This window comes from Canis lupus, chromosome 35, assembly GCF_003254725.2.
Source record: "Canis lupus dingo isolate Sandy chromosome 35, ASM325472v2, whole genome shotgun sequence".
Classification (NCBI taxonomy): domain Eukaryota; kingdom Metazoa; phylum Chordata; class Mammalia; order Carnivora; family Canidae; genus Canis; species Canis lupus.
The window spans coordinates 16,638,183-16,662,456 of record NC_064277.1 but is presented as its reverse complement, the minus strand read 5'-3'; the positions used below and the strand labels follow the sequence as shown (position 1 = coordinate 16,662,456).

Below are 24,274 nucleotides of genomic sequence, written 5' to 3'. Positions count from 1 at the left end.
TATTTATTTATTTATTTATTTATTTATTAGAGAGAATGAGGCAGACACACAGGCAGAGGGAGAAGCAGGCTCCATGCAGGAAGCGAGACGTGGGACTCGATCCTGGGTCTCCAGGATCACACCCCGGCTGCAGGCGGCGCTAAACCGCTTCACCACCGGGGCTGCCCTGACTTTTTTTTTTTTTAAGATTTTATTTATTTATTTATTCATGAGAGAGAGGGAGGGAGAGAGAGGCAGAGGAAGAAGCAGGAGCCCGATGTGGGACTCAATCCCGGGTCTCTAGGTTCAGGCAGGGCTAAACCGCTGAACCACCGGGGCTGCCCACTTTTTATGACTTTCTTATATAGTTTCTTTGACTTGATTTTTCACAAGCAAGTTTTATATCAATTCAAGGGGAAAAAACAACCATGCACTTGTAGAAGTTGTATGTGAACTCTGAAACATGGTTTGATACTAGGTTAAGTAAATTTGTTGCAGTTAGATGAAACTTCATTTCATCTAAAAAGAATAACCTAAAAAAAAACCAGACAAACCTAAATTGGGCTTATCATGGGAGGCCTCAGTGACTTGAAGCTGTATTTGTATAGTATGTTTTCTTAAATGCCATTTTGTTGTGATATTGTATTGCTTTTTCTAAGCTGTATATTCATAGTATTAATGTTTGTTTGTTTTTAAGAACCCTCAACAACTAGTACTTCTTCAAATTACCCAGATGTATTAACAAGGCCTTCTCTTCATCGGAGCCATATGAATTTCTCCATGTTGGAATCTCCTGCATTACACTGTCAGCCCTCCACATCCTCGGCGTTCCCAATTGGCAGTTCTGGATTTTCCCTTGTAAAGGAAATTAAAGATTCTACCTCTCAGCATGATGATGATAACATCTCAACTACCAGTGGTTTTTCTTCAAGAGCTTCTGATAAAGGTATTCTTGGCATTTGGTAGTGAAGTTAAATTTCATGGGATAGGTTTTTTCTGACTTGTAATGTCCATTTTCTTGTAATCAGTGCTCTTACTATGCATATTTTTGTTTAGATATAGCTGTTACAAAGAACACTTCAGTGCCACCTCTATGGTCCCCAGAGGCTGAACGGACTCCTTCACACTCACAGCACACTGCCACCAGCTCAAAAAAACCAGCATTCAACTTGTCTGCCTTTGGAACGCTTTCCCCTGTGAGTACTAATAGGTTTTGATTTAATCACACTAGTTTTGAGTGTTTATTACTCATGATTTATTATTGTGTTTCTGCGCAGTCACTTGGGAATTCTTCAGTCCTTAAAACAAGTCAGCTTGGAGATTCTCCTTTTTATCCTGGAAAAACAACGTATGGTGGGGCAGCAGCTGCTGTAAGACAACCTAAACTACGAAACACACCATATCAGGTTGGTCTGAATAGAAGGACTGAGAACTTAAAAATAACAATTGACAAGTAACTAATAGACCTCAAGTGGAATTGTGGTTTGGTTATTTTTTGGTAAAATGATAGAACTGTGGATTAGAAACATTGTTTTCATTTAGGGACTATCTGAATGTTATTTTAGACCTGAGTGAATAAATTTATTCATTACATTTGTGAGTGTGTTATATGCCTCTGTGCTTTTAGAAATTAATTGAGATAATATTTTTTTTCAAAAAATTGAGGTGTAAATTATATATTGTAGAACTTACCCTTATTTTAGAGTATTAGAACTTTAAGAAAATAGAGTTGTGTACCATCTCTGGAATCAGAGAATGGAATAAACGTTTCCACCCCAAAATGTTACCTTGTACCTCTCTATAGTCAATCCCTCTTTCCATTTCCACCCTCTGACAACCGATCTGTTTTTTTTTTTTTCCTGTAGTTGTGATTTTTCTAGAACATCATTTAAATTTAATCAATGTAGTATCTAGCCTTTTGAATCTGGCTCATTGTACTTAGTTTGCGTAATGCATCTGAGATTAATATATATTTTTGCATATGTCAATAGTTCCTTTTATTGCTGAGTTATAATTTATCCATTCACTAGTGAAAGGACACTTGGGCTGTTTTTGATTTGAGGCAAGGTGTGATTAAAGGGGTTATGAGTATTTTGTGTGAATGTTAATTTTCATTTCTCTTGGGTAAACACCAAGAAGTTGGCTGCGGGGTCTTATGATAAGTATACATTAAACTTTATAATATAGTGCCAGGCTGTTTTCCAGAGTGGCTGGTACCACTTTGCATTTTCAGCAGTGTTCTGGGCAGCACTTGTCATCAGTTCTTTGTTTTTGTTTTTGTTTTTTTAATTTTTTGATCTTTAATTTTTTTATTTTAGCTATTCTAATTGGCATGTAGTGGTAACTCCACATTAACTGTGTTTTTTATTTATGAAACTGAGCATAATTTTGTGTGCTTATCTGCCATAAATGTATTATCTTTGGTGAAGCATCTGTTCAAATCTTTTGTCATTATTTTGTTTTAAAGATTTATTTATTTATTTTGAGAGAGAATGAGAGCATGCTCATGTGCACTGGAAGGAGGGGAAGGCAGAGGGAGAATCTCAAGCAGATTCTGGCAGAGTCGGGAGCCCAGTGTAGGGCTCCATCACGTGACTTTGAGATCATGACTTGAGTCAAATCAAGAGTCAGACATTCAACCAGCTGAGCCACCCAGGCTCCCCTTGCCCATTTTTTAATAGGGTTATTTTCTTAATGGATCATGCCCTGAGCCGAAGGCAGATGCTCAACCACTGAGCCACCCAGGTGTCTCTGGTTTAAGCCTTCTGAAAAGAAGTTTTAGACTTGATGGCATTCAGTATGTTGGGGTTTTTTCCTCTCGTATGGTTCATGCTTTTGGTGTAGTGTGTAAGACATTTTTGACTAACATAGGGTCACAGATTTTTTCCTATGTTTTCTAGAGGCATTATAGTTTTAGGTTTTAATTCAGGCCTTCTGATCTATTTTAAGTTAATTTCTGTCTGTGGTATGTATCATGTCATGAGGTGTAGGGATCAAGACTTTTTTTAGCATAAGGTGTATCCAATTTTTCTAGTACCATTTGCTGAAAGGGTTATACATTCTACATTGCATTGCCTTTGCATCTTTGTTGAAAATCAGTTAACTGTATATGTGGGTCTGTTTTTTGACTTTGTTTCTATGTATCCTTTGGCTAACTCTAAACTGTCTTGATACTATAGCTTTACAGTAAGTCTTGAAATTGCTAATGTGAGTCCTCCAACTTTGTTCTTTTACAAACTTGTTTTGGCTTTCTTAGATCTTTGTTTTCTCATAATTTTAGAATCCACATTACCAGTTTCTGTAACTTACTGGAATGTGGATTAAAATTGCATTAGTTGGGATGCCTGGGTGGCTCAGCTGTGGAGCTGTCTGCCTTTGACTATTACTTTTATGGATTTTACTTTTATGATTCCCAGGGATCAAGTCCCACATCAGGCTCCCTGTGAGGAGCCTGCTTCTCCCTCTGCTTATGTCTCTGCTTCTCTCTGTCTCTCATGAATAAATAAATAAAATCTTAAAAAAAAGAAAGAATTGCATTGAGTCTCTAAAGATGAATTTAGGGAACATCAACATCTTTTTTTTAATTTTTTTTTTGGGGAACATCTACATCTTAATTAACTTGTTCAATAATCCTTGAACACAGCATGGCTCTCCATGTATCTTTTTGAAATTTTTTATCAGTGTTTCATAGTATTCATCACATAGACCTTGCACATATTTTGTTAGATTTATACCTGAGTATTTCATGTTTTTTGATACTAGTTAAGAATAAATAGCCTAAATAGTCTATTCAATAAATTTAAATTTTTAAAAAATATTTATTTATTTATGATAGTCAGAGAGAGAGAGAGAGAGGCAGAGACATAGGCAGAGGGAGAAGCAGGCTCCATGCACCGGGAGCCCGATGTGGGATTCGATCCCGGGTCTCCAGGATCGCGCCCTGGGCCAAAGGCAGGCACCAAACTGCTGCGCCACCCAGGGATCCCCTATTCAATAAATTTAATATGTATACCTTCCAGCAAAGAAAACTTCAGGCTCAGATAATTTCCTTGATAAATTCTACCAAACATTTAAGAAAGATATAATACCAATTCTATGCATACTTTTCCGTGTAATAGGAGGATATACTTTCCAACATATTTATGAGGCCAACATTACCCTGATACTGAAACCAGACAAAGACATTGCAAGAAAGTCACAGACAAGTATTTCTAGTGAATTACAGACCTAAAGCTTCTCTACAAATACTTGCAAATTGAATCTACTATATATAAAAAGATACTATTTTATAATCGAGTAGGGCTTATCCCAGGAATACAAGGTTGGCCTAACATTTGAAAATTAATATGATCTACCATGAAAACAAACTCTTAAAGAATAAAAACCATATGAACATTTCTACAGATGTATAAAACACGTTAGACAAAATTTAGTGTCCATCAGATAAAAATTTTCTATAGCTTGAGGAATAAAGCGGGTCTCCTCAACCTGATCAGTGCTACCTATAGAAAATCTTCAGCTAGCCTCATACTAATGGTGAAAGACTGAATACTCTTCTCACGTCAGTAAAAGAAGGATGTCTGTTCGAGCTGCTACTGTTTAATGCTATACTGTAGTCCTATCCAATGCAAGAAGAAAGATATACAAGGCATATGGATTGGGGAGGAAGAAAAAATTATTTCTGTTCATGACAATGTGCTTATCTACATAGAAAAGCCTAAGAAATTAAAAAAAAAAAAAAAAAGAGTTACCAAAACTTTTAAGTGAGTTTAGCAAGATCCCAGGATACAAGGTCAATATACAAAATCAGTTGTATTTTACATACATATGAGCAAAGAACAAGTGGAAATCGATAACTTAAAAAAAACAAATTCAAGGTAAATCCTACCATTCTGTGTTTTACCATAAAGTAACAGTTTTTTTGAAGTTCATAAACATTCTGTTTTATTGTATTTGTTGTGCCTATTACTTTTATGGATTTTGACATTTTAAAGGTGGAGAAGTAATATGTAGGCTTTTGGAGAGGGGAATCTACGTGAAGAGAACAGTCTGTGACAAACAACAATGGCATAGAAACATATATTTTAAGATTTTTGTCTTTAGTTTCCTAATTATAGGATGATTTCGTGTATATAGTTAACAGTAATTAGAGTTTTATTTCTGAAAGTGTTCATGAAGGGCAATATTTTGTTATTTAAGAAAGAGTTAACTGGATGTTGGAGTTACACAGGGAGCTTTTTCTAGAACTTAAACTGGATCATATTACTCCTTTAAACATTTTTTAAAGTTAAAATAATAGTTCAGCATGTTAGAAGATTAGATGATATAAGCCTATGATTCATAGAGTAGTCCAAGTCAGAGTGTGTTCTTGCTATTTCTTCCTTTCTTACATTGAATTTTATACTTTTTAATGCCAAGTCATGACATACCCTTAGAATCCTTCTCAGCACAGGCTTTGAAATGTTTATCATTGACATTTAAGCTGAATCCATTTGTTAGTCCTTTCCTAGAGTTATTAGAGCTGGGAGGTCTATTAAAGATTCTTTAACTCAGTTCTATTTTATTGATTAGTGAATTGAGGCCCTGAGTGGCCAGTAGAACCCAGTGACAGGACAGAATATCATATTTTCCTAGAGGATTTTAGTGTTGTCTCATATTTGCCAAAGCTTCTGGCCTGAAAGCAATCCTTAATGGGCATCAACTTCTTAATAAAGCTGATGGAGAATATTGCAGCTACTCTAAAATGTCATCAGTGTTTGGTATCAGAGAAGCATTATTTATAAAGTAGTTATTATGCTTCAGTTTTTTTAGCTCTTATGAGCTATTTGTAGAAACTGAGTTTCGATTGTGATAATATCTTTATATTAAGCATTGTCAGATTGTGATAGTCACTTGGTTATTGGATTGTTTTAATGCATTTTTGAGAAAAGTGTTTTAATTGGAATTTGTAAACAGTGCTTGCATATTAAAGCATACTTGTCTATTCTTTATTAGGGGTTTTCCTTAACTCCAATTTTAAGAAAGTTACAGGCATAAAGAAATAGCCTGAGTATTTAAAATTTTTAGGTCAAAATTTGAGAAATGAGTTAGTCTAAAAAGCTAAATTTTCTTTACAATAGAGTCTATAATCTTTTCATTTAGTTATCTTGGAGTTTAATTAACTAATATCTAGAATAATATTTTAATATACTTCTTATTACTTTAGTTCTCTTATTTTAAAATTAAATTTTATTTTTTTATTGAATTATAGTTGACACACAATATTATATTAGTTTAGGTGCACAGCATAGTGATGGCATAGTGATTCAACAAGAAGGGTTTGATTTAGACTTCAGGGATAAATGGATTAAGATAATGCTTAAACTTCATACCAGTGATCTCACTTTTCCCATTTAACATAGCTACAGATCTTTAGCATAGTGCATGCTATCTTGTTTCTGATTGTAAAAGTCATTGGCTTTTCAGTAAAGATACAGAGAAAAAAAAATTGAACTCATGCATAATGACACCACCCAGAGATAAATTGCTGTTACCATATTAATCCTGTTTCTCTGTGGAGATACATTCTGTTTTGTAAATATTTTCATTTCTTGAAATATGTGCTTTAGAGTTTACAGTCCAAAAAAATAATACAGTGTTTACTTTATAGGCACCAGTTCGAAGACAGATGAAAGCTAAACAGCCCAATGCACAATCTTACGGTGTGACTAGTTCAACAGCTCGGCGAATATTGCAGTCTTTAGAGAAGATGTCAAGCCCTCTGGCGGTAAAATTTTAGAATCACAATTAAGTCCGGGTGTGTAACAAAATTTGAGTTTTGTGAAAAATCTTAATTATGTTATTGTTTCAATATTAACAGGATGCAAAAAGAATTCCATCTATTGTTTCTTCTCCCCTGAATTCTGTAAGTTGACTTTTAAACCTTTTTTAAGAGAGCTATTTTTATATATTGGCGATGAAAATCTTATTTTTCAAAATTTCCAATCTATTCTAATAGTATTTTGTTTTTTCAGCCTCTTGATAGGAGTGGAATAGATACCACTGCAGACTTTCAGGCCAAAAGGGAAAGGGTAAAACTTCTTTTGCATTTATTTACTTAAAGTTTCAGCAGTTTTGTTATATTTATTTTTAAGTTACTAAATCTACAAATTGAATTTGATAGTCGTTAGGGGGCGTGGTTGAAAGATAAGATTTTTTTACTTGGACATTGTAGCTTCTTGTGAGTGCCTGCCTTAGCACAGTGCTGTATTCACAGTAAACTCTCAGTCAATATTTTTTGATTATTTGGCATTTCCATTTTCAGCATCTTGGTAGTCTTTGTGTAACTTTTTTCCTGATGATAAATAAAAGTTGGAGTGAAAAGTGCTTGAAGTGTTTGTTTAGTAATTCAGTGAACTAAAACCCTCACTGAAAAGTTACTTTTGTAAACTTTCCTCATTAACAAACATGTCAAATCTGTTGTAATAGAATTTCAAATTGCTAGATCTTTCTTTAGCCAAGTACTGTTCCAAGATATGGGAACTAATAAAAAAAATATAACTTATAGTATCTTGATAACCCTTTTTAGTGTGTTCTATTTGGTTAAAATTAGTTTTGGATGTTACTGTGAAAAAAAGAAAATGATGGATACAGTTAAAGAGGTATATTTTTTGTTAGTTGTGCTTGTGGTTAGTTAAGTATCCTTTGGGGGAAGCAGATTCCCAGATTCTTACTTGTGAAAGCATTTATTACACCAGTTTTCCCCAGAAGTAACTGATTGAAATGATCATAATTTTCTGAATTAATTGTGGGAACTGTATGTGAGATATTGGTAAATTATAATTATTTTTACTGAAATTCTGTAAAGAAGGCTAAAATTGAGGGGTTTTGGGCGGATAGTGTTGCTTTACAATTTTTTAGCATTACCTAGATGTTTGTAATCAGGCAAGAGGGAATCCATTATTAGCCAATGGGATTAATTTATGGCATTAGTTGCTTTTCTCAAAGTCCTGTTTTATGTCAGATTATCTAAAAAGTAAATGTAAAAAACTGCCATAATGCAAATTCTCATTGATAAAAGTTTTAGTAAAGATGGAGTATAATATCAATCCAATGTTATTAATGAGTGTTAGGATATATAAAAGCCAGAATACAATATTGTGGCTCATGTTTCACAGATGTTATCAGAACAGCCTGCAAAATAGACTATCTCATTGAGTTGTAAGATCACAGTTGTGATGAGGATTCAGGGAAGAGCTAGTATACAGAGGCTTTGCCTTGGAAACCAATGTTGTTCACAGCTGCTGCTGAGTGAAAGGACTATATTCATAGTAGTACAGTCTTTGGACAGAGTAGAAGTCATACAGCAACAGGACTTTTACTGTGTTTTCTTGTTGCAAAAGACTGTTGACAAAACACTTGTGTGCTTAGATAATAATGCTGGTTTATTTTTGGTTTTGAAATTCTTTGCTCCCTTTTTTTGGGCAATTATTTTCATAGCTAGTTTAAAAATAATTTATTTCCAGCTGAAGGATATCTAAAAAGTAATTTGAGGAAAATGTGGCAAAATCATTTTAGTTTCTATATTTGAAATTCAATAAAAACTTAGATTTGTAGAACAATTTTGAATATAATTTCCATTTTGTGCATAGGCACATATATGTGAAAAGTTATTAAGTCTAGAATAAAATAGTCTGTGCAACCATTTGGAATTTTATATTTAGGTTTATAAATATTTGTGCCTTTCATTCTATTACTGTCAGTTTTCCTTTTAGTATTTGCATCCTTTGGGTACTTCTCTAAGAAATATTCATCTAGGTCTCTAGGTCACATTAATTATTTATTGCCAAATGATTTTTAGATATGTGTCACTGATATATATGAAAATAAAGGTTTGTCTTTGGTTTCTATAAGGTGGACTCTCAGTATCCCCCTGTTCAGAGACTCATGACCCCAAAGCCAGTTTCCATAGCAGCAAATCGAACTGTTTATTTTAAACCATCTCTGACCCCATCTGGTGAATTAAGGAAGACTAATCAAAGAATAGATAAAAAGCACAGTGTGAGTATGTGTTTATTTTCACTCATCTTTGATTTTCGATTAAAATGAGTAAGAATAGATAAGATACAAGTACTCTACCATTGCAGTGTAGCAACTAGAGAATGCATGAAGATTGTGTGTTAGTGATTATAAATGGTATGCCTTTCAAATGGCTGGCACCTTGATCAAATCCTAAATTCGTGCTTACTAGTAACACTAATATGTACTCATAGTTTAGATTAAATAATTTTGCCAGAATTACTTTATAAACTGTATTTTGTTTGTGGTGGTGTTGAACTGTTTGAAAATAAAATGGCACATAACACATCTATTCACCCCTAAGTACTTTGACATGCATTTTCTATTTTCTTGCATATTATCACATCTGAATAAATTAATGTTTGTTCCTTCCTAATATTACTTGATGTTTAGCCCACACTCCAGTATTGTTTATAGTTGCTTTTTTGAATCAGAATCCAAGCAGATTTCACACATTGCTTTGGTTTTGTCTTTATAGATCTCAAGCCTTGACTCCTTTACCATATTGTTTTTCTTTTAAAATAACTGCTTTATTTGAGATATAATTCACATAATGTACCATTCATCTATTTGAAGAGTACATAGTCGTGCAGTGTATATTCTCAGTTGTTCAGTCATCACCACAGTGGATTTTAGAACATTGTCATCACCATTCTCCCCATCCGCCCTAAACCTTATACCTGTTAGTAGTCATTCCCCACTCCTCTCTCTCCAGCCCTAAGCAGCCACTGATCTGTCTCTATGGATTTGCTTATTCTGGACGTTTCATACAAATGGAGTTTTAAAATATGTGGTCCTTGGTGACTGGCTTATTTCACTTAGCATAATGTTTTTAAGGTTCATCTATGTCATAGTACGCATCAGAACTTTGTTCCTTTTTGTGTGGCTGAGTAATATTTCATTGTTTGGATATATACTAGATTTTGTTTATTCTTTCATCAGTTGAGGGGACATTTGGATTGTTTTTTACTTTTTTTTTTTGACTGTAATGAATAATCCTGTGAACGTTTGTGTACAGGTATTTTGTAGACATGTTTTTGTCATTTTTCTGGGTTCTATACCTAAGAGCAGAATTGCTGGACAAAATTGGTTTTTGATAAGACCAGGCCAGTTGTCTTAAAATGTCCCATGTTCTGGGTTTGTCTGTTGTGTTATTTAGTTAAAGTGTATTTTTTTGTATTTATTGAGTTTATATAGTATCTTACTCTTAATGCCTTTACTTACATTTAATCTCTTATTTAATCTCTTATTTTAATCTCATCTTCATAACCTGATTTATTAAAATTTTTCAAACTAAAGTTGAGAGAATAGTATAGTGTTTACTCATTACTCCTTGATTCACCGATCATTAACACTTTGTCTTGTTTGCTTTATTAAAATTTAAAAAATAATTTGAATTAATGAATTTAATGAATTTACAGAATTAGCAAGAACAATTATAAGACTTTTCTTTCTTTCTTTCTTTCTTTCTTTTTTTTTTTTTTTTTATTTTAAGCAACCCAGGGCCAGGTCCCGGGTTGGCTGGCAGCTCCACGGCCAGCGCGGCCCCGAGCGCCCAATTATAAGACTTAACAGTTTACTATATTTGTTCTAACTTTGCTATGTATTTCCTGTAGGTAGGGAATGCCCTTAATGTAATAAATGCAGAATAGTTATCAAACCAGAAACTTAAAATTGTACAATAGATTATTATCTAATGTACAGATTTTATTTAGATGTTGCCAGTTGTCCCAGAAGAAAAAAATTCAAGATTATGTATGCATTTAGTTTTCATGTGTCTTTGTCTCCTTTAGTGTAGAACAGTTCCTTACGGTTTTTGTTTGTTTTTGTATTTCATAGCATCGATATTTCTAAAGTACAAGTAAGTTACTGTGTAGAATGTCCTGCAATTTGGGGATGTCTAATGTTTCCTCATGATTAGATTCCAGTTATGTCCTTTTTTCTAAAATTTTTTTTTTTTTATTTTAAAGCATGTGCAAGCAGGGGGGAGGGGCACAGGGAGAGAGGGAAAATCTCAAGCAGACTATGCCCCGAATGCAGCCTCACTCAGGGCTCGAGCTCAGTGACCCTGAGATCATGTCCTGAGCTGAAATGGAGAGTTGGATGCTTAACCAGCTGAGCTGTCCAGGTACCCCCCTGGGTAATAATACCAAAGAATAGATGTTGAGCTCTTCTCAGCCTATCATGTTAAGAAGCACATGCTCTCATTACTAGCAGTGTGATTATTAAGGTGGTGGTAGTAGGATTTCTCCAATATAAAGTTACTATTTTATCTTTTGTAATAAATATCTTGTAGGTTGATAACTTTGAGAGGATAAATATCCTTTTAGTAGTTAGCATTATTGGTGATTTTTGCCCAAGACCATTGTTTGTAGATGGACAGAGGGTGGTTTTCTAACTTCACTCCTTTGTACACTTATTAGTTGTCCTCCTCCTGGAGGAAAAGTTTTCTCTCATTTATGAACCTATCTGTGTTTTTATGTCAACTTTATTTCTCACAGTTTATTCGTTATAATCCTTTATTGGCATTATTTATTTTGATGTTCATATTGTCTTATTTGGCCTTTGAACTAGCTCCTGTGTCCTTGTAGTATTTGCTTTTAGATTTTGAACACTTAGTTGTTTTTTGATACAGGAGAATCAAGACTTGGGGCATCTGGGTGGCTTGTTCAGTTAAGCATCCAATTCTTAGTTTCAGCTCAGGTCATGATTTCAGGGTCATGAGATCGAGCCCTAAGTGGGAGGTGGGAGGAGGGCTTTGTGCTCAGTGGGGAGTCTGCTTGAGGTTCTTTCCCTCTGCTCCTCCTCCTGCTTGTGCTCTCTCTCTCTCTCTCTCTCTCTCTCAAATAAGTAAAAATACTTAAAAAAAAAAAAAAAATCCAGGCTCATCCTGTAAATTTCTGGTCCCCACCTTCTGTTTTGTTATTTCTCTGAAGAGCTGTGATACCCTTTAAATGGAGGAACTTATTTGCAGAGAATCATTTCAAAGAGAATATCCTTATACATTTGCTTACACCTTTAGTAGGCTATGATGAGAGATGAGTAGAAGTATTTTTTGGTTTGTAAGTGTATTAACTTTGTATACTACCTTGTTTGAAGGGCAGTGTGTGCTCAGTGACATTTTATTTGTATAATCGTGCTGTAATTCAGTTACCATTCAGAAAGCAGGGTATAAGTCACAAGTTTTAGGATTTACTAACTAAAAACCCATCAAATTCAAATATTAAAATGGACAGACAGAAGGGAGGTATTGGGAAAATTAAAACAAACAGGCATGTAAATTTGGTGTGTGCTCATTTTGTTCTAGACTGGATATGAAAAACCTGTGACGCCAGGACAAACTAGAGAACAAGAAAGGTAATGTCTTTACATAGCTAAGCTTCTTTATATTTCACTTGTAAGGCTTTTGTTTATGTATTTTGTTTTTGAAGATTAAGAATGTTAAAAAACTATGCATACACACAAATCTGTCAGCTTTTAAAATAACATTTGGTTGAATATTTCTTTTTTTGTTAGCAGTTCTAATTTTTAGGTCTTCAGTTAGTTAACAAGTTATGGACCAGAGTAATATATCATTTGTTTTAATTTTCTTTTTCTTTGCCTAGTGGCTTTTCTTACCCAAATTTCAGTATGTCTGCAGCCAATGGTTTATCTTCTGGAGTAGGTAGTGGAGGCGGCAAGATGAGACGAGAGAGAACGCGCTTTGTTGCATCTAAACCTCCAGAGGAGGAGGTAAGGTTCTATCCTTCATGTTCTTAAGGTTTATTGAAAGCTTTGGTGTGGTGGTGGTGGGAGACCCTGAGGGGTGGGGCTTGGGGGAGACTCAGCACAAGAATGACTAATCTGTTGTTGGAACAGTCCCTCCCCAGTGTGAGTGCACATGCATGTCTGTGTGTTCAATGCTTCCCTTCACTGTGATGACACAGGAAACCTAACCTCAGACCTGAAGTTCCATGGATGCCACTAAAAAACCATAATTCTTCAAATAAGAGAATTAGAATTGAAATTACTTGACCTTTGGAATATTACCATATTGTTAGGATTTGCCTGTTTTATGAATGAATTAACGCTGTGTGTGTTCTTATCACTTACCATTTTCTTCATATCATTTGTGAAATTTACCAGTGTTATGAAAAAAAATTGCAAGTTGTATAATTTCACTGTTAACACATTTGTCCAGTCTGAAAATTTAGCACCCTCTGTTCTGCAAGGTACATGTGGGTTGATTCCTTTTTTTTTTTTTTTTTTTTTTAAGATTTTACTTATTTATTCATGAGAGACGCAAAGGGAGAGGCAGGGTCCCTGTAGGGAGCTGGATGTGGGACTCATTCCCTGAGCCGAAGGCAGGAGCTAAACCACTGAGGCACCCAGGTGTCCCTGTGGGTTGATTCCTAATATATGCGGAGGTGAATGTTTATGCATGTCTGCCTCGGCACACGTGCAGTGTGTTCTCTAGGCTGAAATTGTTGGGTTTTAGGGGATGATACACATCTTCACACTATTAAATGTTGCTCTCTTGCTCCTGAAGGTAGTTTGAATACTTCCTTCCACATGACAGTAGATGAATATGCTTTTTCTTTTTCCTTATGAATACTTGATTTTTTTTCTTTTTTAAGTTTTTGCCAAGGCAATGGATATGAAGTTGTCAAGTGTTAAGCCATTGGAGTTTTATTTTGCATTACCTGTTTATAAGGGAGGGAGACCTCTTCTGAGTTCCTTGGTTATTTGGGGTTTCTCTCTTTATCCATTTTTTATGGATTATTTCTTTCATTAAGATTTCTTTTTTTAAAGATTTCTGTATGCTGAAAATGAAAGTTTGAAGAACATGAGGACTAATCAAAGATTGATTAACTTTTCTTTCTATAGGCTGCTCTATTTATTTTCTAAATACTTTGAGTTGCATGCAGACCTCCTTTCAATCTTTTTACAAGTGAATTTCAGCTTAATGGGATCATTTAAGTCTTGATACATAATGCTTCCATTTGTCTGTTTCTAATTAAAATTTCATTGGTAACTTCATTGACTCATGAGTTTTTTAGGAGTTTTTAGATTTTTTAAACATTTTCTGTAACAGTTCCTGTTAACTCTAAAGTCATGTTTTGGTTGAAATTACTGTACGAGTTAGTATCACTTTCCTTTTTAGTCTGTTGGTATGTTTCCCAAGTTTATTTAGAGTAGGCAGTCTTTCATTTTCGTTTCCTTTCTCTACCCTTTTCCTGCTTAGCAATTCTATAGTTGTGCCTTGTGAAGGCCTCAGAACCATTGCTTCTTTGGCAGCTGGGACTTTCTGCCCCTCCTCGCCTGTCTTGTGGTATGTGGCATTATACTGGGGTCTCAGCTCAGGTGCTGGTCTTGAGGTTCTCCTTTTTGCTCTCCTGCTGGAGTGTTGGGAAGGGAAGGAATGTATTAATGTATTCTACTGTCTTGAAAGAAAAGGTTTTGAATGCCAGTAATGATACAGCATGTAACATTTTGTATGTTTCTTAGCAAACCGATTTTATTTTATTGAAGCTCTTTATGTAGACTTGATTAAGTTACCTCTAAAATGGGTTATTTGTCTTGCTTTGTATACATAAAGAAATGAGTATCTGAGTAATACAGCTTATTATACAGCCTGTTCTTTAGATGAGCTTTTACTATTTCTCGGTAAAAGTTGTGTCTTTAAGCTGTCTTTTAAACTTTATCCCTGTATGAGGAAAAAACATTTTTATTTGGTGTTTGCCAGATAACAGATTTGTGAATTCTGCTTGTTTCCCTTTAGTTTCAACTTTTAAGAATATATTCCTAAGATCTTTAGGTGAAGTTCAGGTCACTGTAGCTAATTTTGGCTGTCTTAGAGATGGGTGTTTACTGTGATTTCACTGTATCAAGATATTAGGAGTGGGTGGAAATTTATTGATTTACTTTTGCTCTTGTTACTTTGGCATACTAATTGTGATGAGGAGCTTTATGAAAGTAAGCCTCCAGGCCTCTTTATCACCTCTTCCCTTCTCTGGGCCCCCTCTCCATTCTGGCCAACTGCCAACTTGCATCCCAGGATGCCTCACTCAGCTCCTGTCTCTAGTTCTGTTCCACACTGGAGTTAGAGTCTCTGTATTTCTGAGGAAAGAGGGGTGGCTGGCTACCTCAAACGTTCTGCCTACCCTGTGTTTTTAAAATCTAGGTAGAATAGGTTTTGGGTAGATGCTTTCTTATTTTGTATTCAGTGCTGTTTTTATTTCAGATGACGAATAATGTTTAGACCACTAGTTCTTAATTCAGTTAAAGTTCATAGGAACTTTTGATAAAGGATAGAATATTCATTTTTGTGGGTATCTTAGTCGGCTTTTGGGATAGATCAAATGGAAGAAATTTTAATTTTAGTGGAGTGTAAACAAATTATACTCATTTCCGGTACTATTGGTATGTAGCAGGGATTGGTATATTTTGATTTACTTAAAACATTCAGGTTAACAGAACTTTATATTGTAAATAACCCATTTTGCATTATGAGATAGTAGAAGTATGATTTATCTCCTTTCCTGTTAGATCTCAAAATTTGTAAGGACTCTGTTAATCACTAAGCATTTGGTATTTTGCCTCTACTATGCTACCAGTTTGGTTTTTTTTTTGGGGGGGGGGGCTCGTCCGGGATCTGAACCCGAGACCAGTTTGGTTTTTATAATGAAGAAGCTCATCAATACAGAATATATGATTATATAATATGACTGAGTCGGGGAGATTTTTTTTTTTTTAAGATTTATTTATTTATTCATTCAGAGAGAGCGAGGTAGAGACACAGGCAGAGGGAGAAGCAGGCCCCATGCAGGAAGCCCGATGTGGGACTTGATCCCGGGTCTCCAGGACCACACCTCAGGCTCCAGGCGGCACTAAACCGCTGTGCCACCGGGGCTGCCCAAGCTGGGGAGATTTAATTGCTTGATTTTGGGGGGCAAATAACCTAAAAGTGGAGGAGCTACATTTTATGATATGTGTTTTAACTTTTTAAAAAAATTTATTAAGTAATCTCTGCTCCCAATGTGGATGGAGCTCAGACTCAGAACCCCAAGATCAAGAGTTTCATGTTTTTTGACTGAACCAGTCAGGCCCCCCTGATACGGGTTTAACTTTTTAAGAAACTGCTAAACTTTCCCAAAATGAATGTAATATTTTATACTCTAACCAACAGTGTATGGGCATTTCTTTCATTCTACTATTAATAGTAGTCCTCTTTTTAATTTTATCCGTACTGCTTTGTATATGGTGCTGTCTCGTAATTTTGCTTTTCCCTGAGACAGTAATGTTGTGTTCTTGGCCATATGCTTATTACCTCCTTTTTGAAGTATCTTCAGATCTTTTGCCCTTTTAAAAATTGAGTTGTTGTCTTATCAGGTTATAGGAGTTCTTTATAGATTCTGGATCCAAGTACTTTGTCAGATACATGTCTTATAAATATCTTCTCCCAGTCTGGCTGCTTAAAGATTTTATTTATTTATTCATGAGAGACCCCGAGAGAGAGAGAGAGAGAGAGAGAGAGAGAGAGGCAGAGACACAGGCAAAGGGGGAAACAGGCTCCATTCAAGGAGCCCAGTATGGGACTCGATACCGGGACTCCAGGATCATGCACTGGGCTGAAGGCAGGCGCTAAACCTCTGAGCCACCCAGGCGTCTCCATATTCAGTTTTTTAACAGTATCTTTTGATCATCAGATGTTCTAAATTCTATGAAGTCTGAATTTATCTTTTTTAAAAAATTATTTTTTAAAGATTTAATATTTAAGTAATCTCTACCTCCGACGTGGGGCTCAAACCCATAACTCTCTTGGGAGATCAAGAGTTGCATGCTCTTTGAACTAAACCCACTGCCCACCCCTCTGCCTTTTCAATTATTTTTACTGCTCTTTTTTTTTTTTTTTTTTTTTTAATTTTTTTTTCAATTTTTATTTATTTATGATAGTCACAGAGAGAGAGAGAGAGAGGCAGAGACACAGGCCGAGGGAGAAGCAGGCTCCGTGCACCGGGAGCCCTATGTGGGATTCGATCCCGGGTCTCCAGGATCGCGCCCTGGGCCAAAGGCAGGCGCCAAACCGCTGCGCCACCCAGGGATCCCTTTACTGTTCTTTCTATCCTAAAAAACCTTTGTCGGGACTCCTGGGTGGCTCATTGGTTTAGCACCTGCCTTCGGCCAATGTGATCCTGGACACCTGGGATTGAGTCCCACATCGGGCTCCCTGCATGGAGTCGGCTTCTCCCTCTGCCTGTGTCTCTGCCTCTCTCTTTCTGTGACTCTCGTGAATAAATAAAATCTTAAAAAAAACAAAACCAAAACAAAAACCTTTGTTCCCAGGCCACAAAGTAAGTTTTCTACTGGAAGATTTAGAGTAGTGTTTTTATGTATTTTTCTGATTTCCTTTTGGTTTCTTATATGATCCATGGATTATTTAGAACTATTTAATTTTGATATTAATGTTTTGAAATATATTGAGACTTGTTGGTAGCCCGGCATATGGTCTGCTTGAAGAATCTTGAAGCCTGTATTTTATGGTTGTTGGTATAGTGTTATATAAGATGTCAGATGACTGATAGTATTTCTTAGATCTTTTATTCTTGCTGAATTTTTTTCAGGGTGTGGAGTGTGTCTGTTTAGTCTATTAAATTGTTGAGAGATAGGAATTAAATCTATCCACTTTCATTTGGTGAATGTCCTTATGTCAATGTTTGCTTTACATACTTTGAAGCCCTCATTTAAGCATATGCCTTACATCTGTCATGCCTCCCTGGTTGCTTCCTTTAATATTACTAAATATTCTTTTTATTTTTTTAAAGAATTTTTATTTATTTATTCATGAAAGACAGAAAGAAAGGCAGAGACGTAGGCAGAGGGAGAAGCAGGCTCCAGGCAGGGAGCCCGATGTGGGACTCGATCCTGAGACCGCGGATCACACCCTGAGCCAGGGGCAGGTGCTCAACTGTTGAGCCACCCAGGCATCCCTAAATATTCTTTAAAAAAAAAAAAAAATCTTTGGGAGTATTCTTTGTCTTGAAATCTGCTGTACTGGTATTTATATAGCCAGCCACTGTGTTAGTAGAATAAGCCTTCTTAGGCTTGCGAATTGCAGGTTGTATCTTTTTTCCCATCCATTTGCTTCTAACCCATATCTTTTTTTTTTTTTTTCTAACCCATATCTTTAAGTGAGTTTCTAGTAGGGACGCCTGGGTGGCTCAGTGGTTGAGTGTCTGCTTTTGGCCCAGGTTGTGATCCCAGGGTCCTGGGATCAAGTTCCTAATTAGGCTCCCCAGAGGGAGCCTGCTTCTCCCTCTGCTTAGGTCTCTGCCTCTCTGTCTCATGAATAAATAAATAAAATCTTTGAAAAAATTGAGTTTCTATTAGACAATATATAGGTGAATTTTGCTTTTTACCTGCTTTTTGCCTTTTTTTTTTTTTTTTTTAATTTTTATTTATTTATGATAGTCACAGATAGAGAGAGAGAGGCAGAGACACAGGCAGAGGGAGAAGCAGGCTCCATGCACCAGGAGCCCGACGTGGGATTCGATCCCGGGTCTCCAGGATCGTGCCCTGGGCCAAAGGCAGGCGCCAAACCGCTGCGCCACCCAGGGATCCTGCTTTTTGCCTTTTAATCAAAGTATTTATAATTAATGTAATTATGTGGTTGGATTAAAGTCTCCCATTTTTCTTTTGTTTTCTAGTTTTCCCATTTGTTTTTTGTTTTGTTCCTTTTGAAAGCTGCCCTCTTTTGGTTAATTGAGTATTTGTTAGAATTACATTTTAATTACTTTGCTTTTTATCTCTACCTCTTCATGTTACTTAGTGGTTCGTCTTGGGATTATGTATGTATCCTTAAATTTCAAATTCTACTTTGTGTTAATATTGTACCACTTCCTGTAAAATTTAAGAATCTTGCAACTTTATTAGTTTGATTTACCTCCCCTCTTCCTTGGTATTTTAGATTATTCTTGCCATTTGTATTAAAATTAGATAGGCTGGCTGTAAATTCACAGCATATAATTTTTGCTTTATGCAGTTGTATGTATTTTAAAGAAATTAAGGGAAATGAAAGTTTGTGTTTGCTGACATACTACTGTTCATTTCTTCAGGAAACCTGAGTTCCATTTGGTGTCCTGTCCCTTCACCCTGAAGAACCTGTAGAGCAGGTTTTATGGCAACAGATTGTCCTAGGTTTTTTCTTTCTTTTTTTTTTTTTTTTGTAGTTTTTTTCTTTTTTTCTTTTTTTTTTTTAATCTGAAAGCATCTTTATTTTCCCTTTGGGGAGAGGGCTTGATTTTACAGAGGTGTGATTGCTGTGCCATAAATGATGTCCATTTGAAGTATTCAGATAGCTTTAGCTGGCGGGGAATTTACCTTAAGTCAGACTCTCCCATTTGTGGTGGGTGGCAGCTGGAGCTCTTCAGCCTAAGTTGGTTTCTTGGCGTCTGCCTTATACACGAGCAGCTTACATGTCTGCTAGAAACCCGGACGTTTCACATGCAGGTTTATATGCTCCTCAGTCCTGCACTTTCCCCTCATTTTCTAGCTGTTATGGTCACCTAGTCCATCCTCTGACTCCTCAGTGAAACAGATTTGCTGGTTTGGTTTTTTTTTTGTTTTTTTTTTTCCTTCAGACTTTCAACTATGCAGTGGCACCAGCTCATAGAGGACAGGAAGCTCAGTCAGTGCCCCTCGCTTTTTCCAAGTGTTTTTTAATCTCTCCAGTTTCTGCTTGCTTCTGGTCACTCTCCAGTTTTTTTCACATGCTTATTTCTTTCTATTTTGTTCAGAGTTTACGATTGTTATCCATCAGGTCATTGGTCAGATAACCAACTCGTCTACCATTAGCCAGAGTCAGGACTCTTGTTGCCCTCAACCTAGACTAAGACTTGGGGTAAAAAACCAGGCATTTCACCAAACTCATCAGTACTGATGTCTATTATATGCTTATTTTATACGCCAAACCCATATATAACTTTGTTTTATATTAATATACAGCTAGTGTATTTTCTCATTTTCAGCCCTTAGTAAATTGGTACTGAGGGCAGTTAGGTTCACAAAGCCACCGTGTCTGGTGGCACAGCTGGCATTCAGATCTTGGCTGAGTTCTTTTGATTTTGGAGCCCACATTGTTAACACTGTGTGGTGCTAACTTCTCCCTATTCTCAGTTTATGTGTTACTATATCAGTTCTTGAAAATAAGTAGGGATAGAAGAATGACATGAAACATGTTGCGTTTTAGGAAATGGAAGTACCAGTATTGCCGAAAATCTCTCTACCCATCACCAGTTCTTCACTGCCTACCTTCAATTTTAGTTCCTCTGTGATCACAACTTCCTCTCCAGCAACCATTAGTCCTTCGCAATCATTAACAAACAAGGTACAAAACCATTGTAGATATAGAGGTGATTTTTGTTGTCTTAAGAAAAATCTAATATTCTGTTGAAAGCAATGATAAGTTCCCACTATGGAAATAACTCAAAATAAGAGAAAAATGGAAATGGTGTTTTGCTTTTTAAAATTTGTTATAAAGGAGTGCTCTTTAATTCTGATGCTGTGCCTTAGTGACTGATCATTGTAATAAGTTTGTTTCCAAACATTTTTTCCGATTAAGATGCTTTTTGGGGGTAAGAATGGACTTTTGTTTTTATTTCTCAAGTAGGATTAACTGCTCCTGAAATGTTTTATGCTTTTGTCTTGGCTTTTACTATTTCTGAACATATTCTTATAGGTGGTATTTTTTTTCCTTTAGTCAGATACATAAACCTCTAAAATAGTGTATACTCCTCTCCCAAGGAGAAGCCAGATTTTATAACAGTTACAGTTTATTTTTCAGAAGTTTTAACAAGTGATTTTTATTTTTAGAAAAGATCTTATTTTGCAATCTCTATGTCCAGAGTGGGGGCTGGAACACAGAACCCCGAAATCAGGAGTCCTATGCTCCACTGACTGAGGCAGCCAGGGGCCCCTTAACAAATGATTTTTTAAATCTAAAAGGAAATTGTGTTTGGCTTCTTTGAAATAATTTGCTTAAGTTAAGGTCTATTTTACTGTCAGTTTCTTTTTTCTAAAAATCTTTTTGTATTATTTTAATAATATGGAAAACCAGGTACAAATGACCTCTCCAAATAGCACTGGCAGCCCCATGTTTCGATTTTCATCTCCAATTGTAAAATCTACTGAGGCAGATGTACTACCTCCATCATCGGTAAGTAGCAAGCAAGGAATGATTGATTTCAGAAGCATACTGTATTTTTATCAAACCCACGGTGCCATTGGTGCTAAGAAATACCATTATTTTTCTTCCAATTAAAAAACATTTCAGTGTACAGAAAACTTGAATGAGTGAACACCTGTATATTTTCCACTATCTCTTATACATATAAGCATATATATTTTCTCATGACCATTTGAAAGTTAAGATATAAACACAGCTTTTCTATATGTCCGCTAAGAAAAAGGACATTTCTTTGCATACCCACAGTACAGTTACCCTATCCATGAAATTTAACATAATATTAATGTAGGCCATATTCAGATTTTCTCATTGCCCTAGACTGTCCTTTAATTACTATTTTGTTTCTCTTGGGTCTAGATCCAATTAAGATTAAGACCTAATCAGCTGAATTGCATGGCATCTGGTTAACATGTTTCTTGAATTGCCTTTAATCTGGAGAAGTTTTGGGTTTTTAAGCCTCATAGTATGTATTCGTTTCTTCATAATTAAAGAAATATTTTGGGGAGAATAATAAGTTTAATGTTCAAATTGCCCCATGCATCTTTGGCATGCATATCGTTTTTACATGTTGCCTTCTCTTTTTCACTGTGCTCTTGTTTTCTGACACAGCTGGATATTCCAGAGCGTTTTGTAATTTCCCTACCGCATGCCTGAAACCTGTCCATTGTCTATCAAGTCTCATATTATTAGAAAATGGTATTTAGAAATCCAGAACTGAGCTTTAGGAGCATATAATTATCTTATATACTGCTTTGAATGAAAAAGAAAAAAAACCCTAAGAAATGAAAAATGCTGTTTGATTTAACACACACACTATTCATTGTGAGAAGCATCTCAATTTTAGAGATTGTAAAATACAAAAAGCTGGAATACGGGAGATTTTTTTTAACTTGGAATAAGAAAAAGCTATTATTTGTTTAAAACTAGACAGACTTAAAAAGATACATTTTCTCTTTACAGATTGGATTTACATTCAGTGTGCCTGTTGCAAAAACCACAGAACTTTCTAGCTCTAGTAGTATTTCAGAACCAATTACAAGTAGTAGTTCAGGTAAGTAAAAATTTCTCACACGTTTTTACATAAAAATAGTTGCATTATATTAGGTTAGTATTTCAAGTTCTTAAGTCTTTGGCAGTTCTTCTAAATTCTTTCATTTGAATGAAATTAGCTCTAGAAAGCAAATAGGAGCTAGTATCAACCCTTGACAATATTTTTTGTCTCTATTCACAGAAACACTTAGCTTACTAAATGGAAATGCTATAGTTTGGTTATGATAGGGATAGTCATGGCAGCAGATGTGTCCATTGTCTTAGTTTAATTAAGGTGGCAGTTTATTGTAAATGAAATCTCTAAGAAATTCACGGGTTATCTACATTCTTATTGAGGTAAAGTTGTAATTGCAGTTGACTCCATCTCTAGGCTTAGTGTTCGCTTCACAACCTTTATGTACAAGGATTATGCTGGCCTTGCAAATAGTGACTCATAATTTCTGGACTCAAGGAATGGGTGTAATTGAGGGAAATAAATGAGTCATTAGATAATTAAATCCTAGGATTTTGTTGTGATAGTGTTCTTTCAAGTGTTTGCTATTTAGGAAGTGGAGAATCATCTGGGTTAAGTTATTTACTCAGGTCAAGAATTTTTGAGCAAGGACATTTTATTCAGATAAATAGCAAATGCAAGGGTGCAGGAATTAGAGAAAATAAGGATGTTTCAGGTGTACTTTTTACAAGATTTTTTTCTTCAATGTGACTGAATTCATAGAGGAATAAACTTCTACAAATTACCATTTTCATGCCTGGTTATGAGGAAAGGCATGAAAATCCTTCCTGGTTTTTGCTAATGCGTTACTAATGGTAACTGGATAAGCAGCAGTTTGTTAAGACAACTTTTGTGTTTCATCACATCTGGGGAAATTATCCAGATTTTTTTTTTTTTTTAATTATCCAGATTTTTAAGTCATTTTTTAGGAGTGACATATATAGAATTATGGGAATGATTTTCACCACTTTTGTCATTAAGAAATTGATTGAAAATGTGTAAGTTGTCATTACTTTGTGGCAGGAGCTAATTTTTCCATAATCTTCTTTTTCCGTTAGAGAATACTGCAAGGTATCCTTAAAATTTACCTTAAGTTACTAAAAGCAATTCAGTTTTGATTCTAAAGAAGGATAGACAAAAAGTGCTACAAGCATATGCTTTTTTTTTTTTTTTTTTAAGATTTTATTTATTCATGAGAGAACACAGAAAGAGAGGCAGAGACACAGGCAGAGGGAGAAGCTGGCTCCCTACAGGGAGCCCAATGCAGGACTCGATCCTAGGACCCTGGGATCATGACCTGAGCTGAAGGCAAACACTCAACCACTGAGCCACCCATGTGTCCCATATGGTTTGTTTTGACACAGCACAGTGTTTTGTGTCTTGTGTATTTTTGTTACTGGGGTGAAATTAATGTAAGATGAAATAAATCATGGTGTTTAGTACGTTCATGATGCTGTGCAACTACCACAGTCTGTCTAGTTCCAAAATACCCATTTCCCCGAAAGGAGGCCTGTACCTATTAAACAGTAGTTCTGTATATCTTCTCTCCCCACTTCCTGGCAACCGTCAGTGGTGTTTAGTTTTTATGTATGTACCTGTTCTGGAATATACAATGTGATTTTTTTTTTTTTGCACCTAGCTTCTTTTACTTAACTGTTTTCAAGGTTTACACGTTATAGTATGTATCAGTATTTCACTCCTTTTTTTTTTTTTAATTTATTATTTGTTTTTTATTTTAAGTAGGCTCCATGCCCAACATGGGACTTAAACTCACAACCTTGAGTTTAAGAGTCACATGCTCTACTGACTGAGCCAACTAGGTGCACCAGTACTTCACTCCTTTTATGGCTGAATGACATTCCATTGTATGGATATACCATAATTTTTCTGTTCATCCATTGATGGATATATGGGCTGTTTCCAATTTTTGGCTGTTGTGCACAGTGCTGGTATGAATATTCATGTACATGTAT

The 24,274-nt window shown here is 35.6% G+C and overlaps 1 protein-coding gene across 5 annotated transcripts in view; it reads left to right on the top strand.

Moving 5' to 3' along the window:
* Positions 1 to 24,274, top strand: part of NUP153 (nucleoporin 153) — an 80,803-nt gene that overhangs the window by 33,866 nt on the left and 22,663 nt on the right. For all 5 annotated transcript variants that reach the window (XM_025443847.3, XM_035710486.2, XM_025443855.3 and 2 more), the window contains 12 exons: positions 677 to 925; positions 1,036 to 1,175; positions 1,257 to 1,385; positions 6,629 to 6,745; positions 6,839 to 6,883; positions 6,993 to 7,049; positions 8,872 to 9,018; positions 12,344 to 12,393; positions 12,642 to 12,768; positions 20,264 to 20,401; positions 21,131 to 21,229; positions 22,220 to 22,310. In XM_025443847.3, the coding sequence (XP_025299632.1) occupies positions 748 to 925; positions 1,036 to 1,175; positions 1,257 to 1,385; positions 6,629 to 6,745; positions 6,839 to 6,883; positions 6,993 to 7,049; positions 8,872 to 9,018; positions 12,344 to 12,393; positions 12,642 to 12,768; positions 20,264 to 20,401; positions 21,131 to 21,229; positions 22,220 to 22,310 (1,318 nt within the window). In that variant the 5' untranslated portion in view covers positions 677 to 747. The remainder of the gene's footprint in view (positions 1 to 676; positions 926 to 1,035; positions 1,176 to 1,256; positions 1,386 to 6,628; positions 6,746 to 6,838; positions 6,884 to 6,992; positions 7,050 to 8,871; positions 9,019 to 12,343; positions 12,394 to 12,641; positions 12,769 to 20,263; positions 20,402 to 21,130; positions 21,230 to 22,219; positions 22,311 to 24,274) is intronic.